Consider the following 10,826-nt stretch of genomic DNA (forward strand, 5'->3'; position numbering starts at 1 on the left):
CACACCTTCTAATAAGTTGAGGCATCAATCAGATGTGCAAAACTGGGGCATTTTTATCTGTTTAGACTTAAAACCCTCACAAAAGTCAAAATCTTTGTGATTGAATTCTGGTAAAAAAAAAAAAAAAATCACCCATTTTGGTGACAATTTCTGATGAAGATTTTTTTAAAGGAGCTCTTTGTTTTATAGCATTTAAAATGACTTAAAATTTTAATAGAATAAAACAGAAGTACCATAAAACCGTCCAATTTGTTTGAATTATATTTTATTGAAACCCCTCTTAGAGTTAATTTAATTTATTTACTTTTTATTATTGGATTTTTTTTAAATGTATTATTTGTCTTTGGGTTTGTTTGTTTTTTTATTTTATTTTAGTGTTTTGATTTATGTAGCTTGTTTTTATTGTTAAATTGATTTTGATTGATGATGACTCTGCCTATTTGTTATCTGAAGATGTTGAAAAAAGGTTTGAAAAACGGCACAGTATCATTAAAAACATTGAGACAGTGCTTTGATGCCACCCAGTGGTCAAACACATGAGCTTTTGCTCCCGGCGCACTTCTGGTCCTCCTGCCAACATCGTGTCACACTATATTATATGACGCTGACCCCACCTTTTGATCCACCCCTGCCCCATTCCATGTTAGTGGAGTAGAGTTGGAATATTTGTTGCATGGTTGTACAAGAGAAGATTAGCTGGAATTACATAAATATATATTGTTAAGGAAGAAATGCACAATTTTTTGTATTTTAAACATGCGGATTAAGTCCAGGACTGCATTTTGTTCCATTGTGTTACATTTACCTCCTCCCATAATCATTTTTTTCAGTGTAACCACATGTGCAATATGGTACTTCTATGCACATCTGATGTATCGGTATACTGTCCATATAATGTAGATATATTGTTTGTCCCCCAAGCCACTTGCATATTTTTACTTTTAATATATTCAAATGTTTTCAATCTTATTAATTTTAGGGGTCCAAGCATTACTGCTCGCTGTGGACACCTATTGCTTTTGCTCTGATTGTTCTTTCTTTCTTTCTTCTTCTTCTTCTTCTTCTTCTTCTTCTTCTTCTTCTTCTTCTTCTTCAGAAGTGTTTGTGTCGCAAAAACCTCAAGACAAAATCTCACCAAACTGGCAGGTGACCGAAGATGATACACATAATACAGTAATGTAATAATGTCACATGAGGCGGATCAAACAGCCTATCTTGCACAAGGTACAGAAGAATATTTATTTATTTTAATCGTTGTAATTACGCAAAAGGAATGAGGCATGTAGACTGTTTACTCTTCTCAACTCCACCTGATTTTCACTGGGGGGCATCTGTAAGTGTGCTGATTGTACTATACAGTATCCACTGTTCTCCCATTTGACTCTGTAATCACACGATAACAACGAGTTTTGACAACAATGAGGTTGTTGTTGTTGTTGTTGTTGTTGTTGGTCTCCTTCTTGTCCCTGTTCTCATCGTCCTCTGACAAAGATGTGAGTGATAAGGACAAGGAAGAGACTGCACCTCTTTCTCTCCTGCTTTTGGCCATAAAAGAAAGAAAAACAGCAACACAATGACACAGTAATTGTAAATACTGTAGTAGAAAGTTGACTTTATATTGACTGACTGCACTAACACACATAAACCATGGCTTAACAACAACAACATTTGACAAAAGTAAGGCTCAACAACTGTCAAAGTTTTTCTTTGCTTGATGGTCTTTTAGTTTAAACCTATAGCATTTTATATTGAATAAATTAGTGGCTAGCGGACTTTCCCTCTACTCTTATTTTTTTAGAAATTATGTGCATCATTCACTCTTTTTTTACTCACCGTTGATTTAAGTCACTGCATCTCCTGACAGAATACCACATGAATTACAGTCTGCATGCAAAAGGCCTAATAGTAAAATATGTCACAACAACGACAGAGACCTATCTGCCAGGAAAAGGCCCGAAAGCTAACTCTCCCCATGTGTTACTCTTTAAACTTAAATAGGCCTACATTTTTAGAATAATGCTACTTTTATTTATTTAAAGGATCCAAAGAGTTCAAGACGTTCAAGACGGCTTGTATGAGCAGTGACATGCTGAATGCAACCAGGAAAAAACAAACAAACAAACATTTTTTTTCATTTTCCCTTTATTGTTATCTATGTTGTGTAAATATTAACAATGTTACATTAAAAAAAGGAAATAATGTAAAGTCTTCTATCACAAAATCAACTAGAAGAATCATCCTATTGTGCTTTCTTTATTATCATGAAAATATATGAAATGTAGTATACATTAAAGCTTTATAATGTACAGTTTCTATACTTTATACATGAGGAACACGTGTTTTTATGATTACAGATCAATATTACATTATAGGTTAACTTATTTTTGCTAATGTACAAAATATTACATAACCTATACTGTAGACCCAAGCTAGCTAATTATATGAAATTAACATTATTATTATTAACATTATTTGTTCACAGACAAAGGTACAAGGTTAATTTATTGATTTGATTTGATTTGATTTTACAACACATGGTCACATAATGCAATGCTAGTTAGAATTCCTTTTATGCTACTAACAAACACAAAAAATACAAACAAAAAATATTATTTTGTTGCCATGTTATATTGTTTTGTTGCACGTCAGAGCATAGTTATGATGCTGTGGGTCACTTGTAATTTTGCACCTCTTTCCTATTCAAGTTGTGCCAAGGGTTCTCCAAGACCGGGGCACAACACCATGCAAATGTAAATTTTGATATTTGAGTCTTACAGATTCTTTCTTTGAGTTTTTGGTCAGATAACTGGACTTTAGTTTATTGCTCTGACTCTGTCTGTGTCTGTGGTTCCTCCTGAGCTGGTGTTGGTGGCACACCCTCTAGGAAGGTACAGAAATGCTCTGCCGTATTGAGCTCAGGTTTTCTCAACAGCAAGTAGCATTTTGGGAAGTAGTAGGCCGCCACCAGTCCCAAGTTGCTCGCCAGAGTGAAAGAAACATGGACAATAGACCTGTTCTTGTCTTCCAAGCCTATGTAGATGGGAATAAAAGTCACCCAAATCACACAGTAAATCAAGGAACAAAAGGTGATGTCTCTCGCGAGGTTGTACTGATGAAGAGGCTTCATTGCCATGAAGGTGCACATGAATGATAGAAGGGCCATGGCACTGTTGAAACCTTGCATTAAAGCAAATCCAGACAAGGGTAACACCGGACATGTCAGAAATGATCTCACAAAATCTATTGTCATATTTGCCCGATATTCAGACAGTGAGGGCCCCTCCTGGACAAACCAGCCACAGATTCCACTCTGCACAGCACAGCAGACCAGCACAAACAGCCAACTTCCAGGGCCTCTCAGTACATGCAGGTGAGAAGCAGCCATCTTTGGGAATTCTGACACGAAGAATATCTGTTGGAAAAAAGTGTCTGATTACAATGTGCTCCCTACAATTCAGTAATGCATTTTACATGTCATTCCTCACCTGTAGCGAGACGGTCGTGATGATGGCGAGGGCCACCGTTTGGGGAATGGAGGTGAAGGGCAGCTGAAGACGACACACCACGTCTCCCGGCTGCCCCAGGAAGAGCAGCAGACTGAGGCAAGCTGCCATCAGACTCACCAGAGCCACATAACTCAGGGGTCCCCCCGAGGCCTTTATCAGGAAGGTCCCCCGGTGTTTCAGATACACGACACCCACTGACCCCTGACACACCAGCAGCAGCACTCCAGCCAGCATCAGCTCCAGAGCCTCAGGGGTGTCCCAGTCCAAAACGTCAAAGGTTGGTTCAATGCAAGAAGTGCTTCTGTTAGAAGACCACTGACCCACAGGGCACTTAGTGCACTGAATGTCCTCTGTGAGCAAGAAAACACAACAGGAAATTTGGTTTAAGTAACAAGCACGCTAACTAGAAATTAAATGGAACCATGACTTTTGGCTGGGGTGATTTCTTCATTTTTAAAAGGACAGATTTATTAATTGTTTTGTTCACTTGTGACTAGCCAACCGACTCGTGAACAACTATTTTGGCTGTGTGATTTTTAACAATACTACTTAATTACATGGTTCGGACTAACTTGCACAAACTTCAGTCAGATAAAAGATCAATGAAGTCAGGCAGACTACTAACATAAACAACTCCTCTAACCTTGTACTTTCTCTGCTACTAGAGTGTAGCAAATTAATAAGGGGAATGCATCTGGTAATTTTGCTATCAATGGGGACGACATCCCCTCTCACACTGGAAAATGCACCTTAGTTTATTGTGCACCTTAGTGCAGAAAGAACTATTCTGGCTCTGTCTGCATGTCACACAATCTGCATTCCAGCTCACTAATTAACACATTATATCTTGTTTGTTTCGTCTACACAAAAACTGATATATGAAAAATTCAAATTGGGGTTTTAAGAGGGGCTATGTGTCAGATTACTTACTGGAGGCTTTGCTTGTTTCCTGGAAACCAGTACATAAAAAAAGGTCCAGTTTTTGTTATGAATCAAACAAACAAGATATGATGGGCTGATTATGAGCCTTAGAGGTACTGTTAGGGGATTTTATTAGCTGTGGACAGAGCCAGACTAGCTGTTTCCTCCGGTTTCTAGTCTTTATGCTAAGCTAACTGACTGCTGGCTCCATTCTTAATGTACAGGCAGACAGAGACGGAAGAAATCTTCAAATCTTTTACTTAAAGCTACTACAAGGAACTTTCCTAAATTGTTGATTTTGTAGGCCCTTGTGGACAAAAGCTGTAGTTTTCCCACCACAGTAACCACAAAATATAATGTCAAAAACAAAATCTCTCTTTTTAATATACAAGTCATTGTAACTCTGCCTAACAGCACAAAAGTATTGGCATCAAAATATGCTTACAGGACCAAAAGTAAAATACTTTTTTAGTATTTACTACTATTATACTATTTATGCATTAATGTGCATATCACTGTAATGTTGCATCTGGTAAAGGTGAAGCCAATTCCAACTTATTTATAGTCTTTATCTGCAGGGTAGCTTAAGGGATCAAAAATTTGTCTGAATCTATATAATTTAATCTAATATTAGATAATTTATTCGATTATTAATCTGAATCTTCAAAGTAACTGGGAGCTAATGTTGTCAAATGAATGTGGTGGAGTAACAAGTGCAATATTAACCTCCAAATGTATTGGAATATAAGTATGAAGTAGCAAAAATTATAAATACTGCTGTAGTCTTTGTTACTGTACGGATGTCTGCATTACCCATATTTGCCTGGTAAGTGCCCTCCAGACAGTCGATACAATCAAAACAGCATGAATGGAAGCCTTTGACTCTGCGGACCTGGCCCTTCTCACATTCTGCTGAACATTTCGACTCAGGAATCTGTGAAAGTTGTTACAATTGTTATGGTAAAAAAAAAAGGTGCTTTTAAAGGACCAGTGTGTAGGATTTAGTGGCATCTAGGGGTAACCTTGCAGATTGCAAACCTGTTCATTCCTCCAGTTGCACCTGCTCCATCTTTAGATGTAAAAGGCTCATCTTGAGCATTCCTTGTTTTCAGGTGATTATACACTAATGAAAACATATTTATGTATATTATATTCAATTTCTGCAATATTCTGCCAATAAATCCCATAAATCTTCCACACTGGACATTTAAATTGTACAAAAGTTGATTTATGAATATATAAACATGAATTTTCTAATAAAGTGATGAATTACCTGTGAGTCTGAAGTGTGCCACTTGAGGAGGGTTATGTTGATGTCCAATTGTTTATAAAAGCTTCCAACACGGATGAAGTCAAAACGTGAGCCTTCCCAGACCCACTCGACCAAATTGTACCCTATGTTTGGGTTTCCGTTACTGTCAAAGACCAAATGTGTGCCATTTATGTTTATAGACGTATTCCTTAAAGACTTCAACAGCTGCAAAAGGAGATTTTTTTTCATTACTTAGTTTAAACGTTGTTCAAAAATGAATTCTAATTCATCTGCAATCATGTTTAAAACAGATAAAAAAAAAAAAAAAAAAAAAAAATCACCTTCCAGGGATAGATTTTGGTTTCAGGTCCATGCTCACAGGCAGTTGAGTTGCATCCCAGCATGTTGTGCAGTGCATGAGCCACGCTGTAGATGGCGGCATACACACTGAAAGCTGTGCGCTTCAGTATAGGCTGTGTCACCAAGCTAATATTAGCAGGTGACAAGTTCCAGCATTGAGGGCAGGGATTGTAAGGATTGCCATGCTTTTGTGGCGGAGAGGACATGTTTGCACTGTCCTTGCTCAGTTTGGTGAAGAGCTCCTCGGTGTAAGCAGTGAGCAGATCCAGGAACTGCACGCGGTCCGTGAACACAATGATTGTGCCGATTGTTTGCATGTTGGGGAGAGTAGTTATTAGACTGTGGATGCTCCAACTTGTGCTTCCAATCCACACACCTGTCACATTCCTCCGGATAACCTGGAGCAGATTGGATTATTGAAATGAATATAGTCTATCCACCAATAACATGCAGAGATGGGCAGTATTTCAATTAAATGATTTAAGGTTGAACTATGTAATATATCTCCTATACAAAATCATAACAACCAACTTTTTTTGTGTGTTTATTAGAGTTAAAATTTCTGCCAAATTTTCACTAAGTAAGTTTCTATTTATGAGTTGTAAGAAAGCATCAATGATCCTTTAGAAGGAGTAGATGTTTATAATGGTTAAACTGAGCTATACATTAATGGAGTCTGGCGGGCAGTGAGATGGTCGTCACTGTACTCAGACTTCAGAGTTCTCTTATTTTCAGAGCAGTGCACTTTTGTTTTTGGGATAATGGGCTCAGCTTTACATCAACAGCCAACTGACACCAACTGACAGCTGATCAACGTAAAGACTTGTTGCTTGTTATTGTTGTGCTCGTCTTGCGCTCCTGTTTAGTGTGCGAGCTGCCCGCAGGCAACCTGCCCGAGCTTCTTCACATCTGGAGAGGAGGGGTCAGGGGGGCACAATTTACTCACAACTTACTCCATAGATTTTCAGAATTAAGATATAGAATTAAATAGGTATTCAGCCTGTTTAATATACTATTTATTGCTCAGACTCCCCAGTTGGATTGCAGCATTCATTTTAAAATGCTAGGGACTTAGATATTTCTCCCTTAAAACATGTATTTAATTGCATTTTAGTATTTTGTAATTTGTATTGTGCTAGTGCTAGATTTTAATTTGTAACAAAATACTTTAAGAACTTGTATTTGTGTATTTGAAATACTAGTTAGTAACATGACTATTGCATTCATTTAATTGGTTGGTTGTACAGTTGTTCTGTTAAGTCCTACAAATGTACTCACTTCACTGGACTTAAATTTGTCTTGAAAAAGCATATTGGCCTCTGACAGAACATCACCATGGCCTAACCGTTCAGTTTGATATTTTTTCTGTATTTCAACTGAGAAATTTGGATGTAGTTTCTTGGTGAGTTTCCAAAGTGATGACAGGCTATTATTTAAACATTGTAGAGGATGAATAATATCACTTTTTCTTTACATGGTCATTTTTTAAATGTCTTTTCTTGTGGAAATAATGCTCACTGGGCCAGTTAACTGTTCACTCAGAAACTACCCAGCATGCACCTCTGAATTTGAGGCTTTCCACCTCCAAGATATTGTGATGGCCACTTCAAAACTATGATAGGTGAAATTAGCAGACCTCATTATGTCAGTATGAAGGGGTTAAGGTCAGACCCATATTGGGGCAAATGTGATAATATCTGTTTGTATAGACGGCATTTTTGTATTTTCAGATGACAGATTACTTGTGTTTTAATTAAATAAATTTGTAATACCAATATATTGTATTTATTTTGGTAAATTTGAATTGCATTGCAAGTATTTCTAATTTCTAACAAGATGCTTTTTGATATATTTTCTAGGAAACACTTGTCTAAAGTATTCTGTTCTTCTGCCCCACGTTTGACACTAACCTCTTTAAAAAAGATCTCAGCCTGCTCTGGCAGAGCAAAAACCACCACCACTCCGACGTTGGTTGCTTTGATGTTATCAATAATGGTTTTGATCGCTGGTGCAGGGTCTGTGTATACTGGAATCAGCCCTTGATAGGCCACACACACGGAACTATTTGATGCCAATTTGGAGAACTCCTGCACGCCTCGTTGTCCATACTCCTCTTCGCTGCCCACCACGGCCACCCAGTTCCACTCAAACTTTTTCAGCAGGAGAACCATGGCCTCCACCTGCAATTTGTCACTGGGCACCGTGCGGAAGAATGACGGGTACAGATATTTGTTACTGAACTTGTCACTGGTGGCACCGAAGCTTATCTGAAGTGAGAAGATTATTAAAATTATTAATATTGCACCATTTTTGAATATTACCACACTGATGTTACCCAGCCATGCCAATTAGTGACACATCGGTCCTAATGTATGGAGGAGTGAAACTGACAAAATAAAAACTAAATAGAGAAATAAATGAGTCAATAAATAAATTAATATGCTATTAGCTGCATAAAAAAATTATATCCACAATAAGTGTAGGCATTAATTACTTCATAAAATGTTTATGAATTTTCCATCTGCATTTACAACATTTGTGTCAGTGCCCCTATTAATTTACTTTGCTTTAACATTTTATGTATTAATTTTTAAATGTATGTTTTTATTACATTATTATTTTATGTATACTCAATCTGATGCACTCTGATGTTGAGATATTGAACCAGTAGTCACACATGGCACGCATGCAATGATACCCCCACTTATTTACATAATAATGCAGAAATGCATAAAGAAATGTAAAAAGAACATACAGAAATAGGCTCAGATTACTTTAACATGTAGTGCATTAATGAATACAAATTACTTGACAGTTTTTGTGATTAGTAACATAACCTAATCTGAATACTTTTGCATTACTTTTGGATTGCTTTAAAATCAAACACTGAAAATCAAAGTGCAAATCACACTAAAACAATGGTTGAAGCCTCAAAATTTTGAGTTTCATAAATATTCTTTTTTTTCTATACACATCTCAAATAGTTTTCATTGCAAATAAAATGCTTTTTTTTAAAGGGTTCATTTTTTTCCTGCCAGGTCCACCAAAAAGTGGAGCACTTGTCTAAAAAAAACACCTGTATGTCAGATGTCCTTTTCATTGAACAGAGCACTGATTATCATGATAATACATTTTATAAATTTAAAATGGCCATATTTTAAAGATGTAATCAAAAATGTAATCAAGTAATCCTTGACACTGTAACTATAATCTAATTACACTTTTAAAAATGTAATCTGGGCTGATTATAGTTTCTTATTTTTTGTAATTTGATTATGAATTTGTTAATTCAACCCTGGAAATAACATATAAAAAGACATATTTTTAACCAAACCTGTGGCATCAGGAAGAATCCCATGAGTTTTGCAATGACTGACACCATTTCCGAGGTTTGAGGACCGATCACAGCCGATACGCTGGTCTCATAGTTGGTGTAATTACACTCTGCAGACAGCACTCTGTTAGATTTAGCACTGAGGAAGGAGAGAGTTGGCTCCACGATGACGGCAGCTTGTCCGCATGTGTCATACATCTCATAACCAAGCTTGATACCAGGGAGCAGAATTTGGTTTGCGTTGATCTCATCCACTGCATATTTCATTACTATTGCGAGGCCCAGTCCGTACTCATTTGTTCTGTGGATCACCAAAAGCAAAGTAGAAGCCTCATTAGTCAGGTTAAGCATACAGAATTTCAGATAATACGGTCATTATTTCCCCAAAAATGCAATTTTCCATAATCCTTTACCTGTCACAGCTGATGTTGTCAGGCTCCCTCCTCTGGCTGAGGTTGCTGGTGAGCAGGTTAATGGGAAAAAGCCCTCCCAGCATAACGTCCCCAGACAGATTGAAGAGACTGGTCGAAATGTTGTTGAACCATTCGGGTGTACTTGCACTGCAGCTCGGTCTGAACGTCCAGCACAAAACCAGCAGAATGAAAGGTGCAGCCATGATGCACATAAGCCAGAGACGTAAGATGGAGCCGTGGGATTAGTGTGTGTGTATAGAAGCGTCCGTGCATCAGGAAATATTGTTGTATGCAAACTCACCTGAATGCCCCAGAGTGACTTCGTGCGACTGGCCCCTCCCCTCTCCGGCCACCTGAAGGTGTAATATCAGGTAACTGCAAATCATGTGAAATGGTCCCTATAATATTGACCTCAGTTTCCATTTGTGGCATAAATGGACATGAGATGAAGGATCGGGATCTTAACTTTTATAAGAAAGACATTCATATTGTTATTATCTGAAAAAAACAATAGCTGTAGGTTCATTTACACCTCAGAGATGAGATTTGCATAATAGACATCATGTTTAGTGATGATGATGTGTTTTACATTTTTGATGAGTCATGTTGTCAGGTGATGGTTCATTATCTGATTTATAGGCCCTGTGTTCTGGGCACTTACAGCCTGCTCTAGAGGAGCTTAAAGAGCACATTCTGCTTTTTCTTGAAGTGGGGTTGTGTGAGGTACTTATCCAAAGTCAGTGTATTACTTTTGTTGATTGCGTTCAACAAGACCCCAGTTTGTAGAAACAGCTGGTTTCTACTAAAAAAAAAAAAGTCAATATCAGTTTATATTCAGAATATTTTGACTGCTTTATCTTGCTGTCAGACAGCCTTTTCCAACAATTAACCACTTTTATACAAGCTAAATATCATTCTTATTGTGTGTTATTGTGTGACGTGAGTGTTTTAAAGGGTTAGTTCGGATTTGCCAAAGTCAGACAATACACAATACAAGCAAACTAGATGGAGGCAGTGACAGACCAGTATCTTGAGTTGTG

General features: G+C 37.4%; 1 protein-coding gene across 1 annotated transcript; it reads right to left on the reverse strand.

The window, feature by feature from the left end:
- Nucleotides 1–2,671: 2,671 nt before the first annotated feature.
- tas1r3 (taste receptor, type 1, member 3) lies at nt 2,672–9,989 on the reverse strand. Its single transcript, XM_084743239.1, is given in 8 exon segments — nt 2,672–3,412; nt 3,486–3,856; nt 5,241–5,361; nt 5,701–5,904; nt 6,021–6,437; nt 7,950–8,306; nt 9,374–9,674; nt 9,787–9,989. Coding segments are annotated over 8 exon segments (2,715 nt in total).
- Nucleotides 9,990–10,826: the final 837 nt, after the last annotated feature.

The sequence above is a fragment of the Lutjanus erythropterus genome, chromosome 2 (genome assembly GCF_056507025.1).
Source record: "Lutjanus erythropterus isolate fLutEry1 chromosome 2, fLutEry1.hap2, whole genome shotgun sequence".
NCBI lineage: Eukaryota > Metazoa > Chordata > Actinopteri > Lutjaniformes > Lutjanidae > Lutjanus > Lutjanus erythropterus.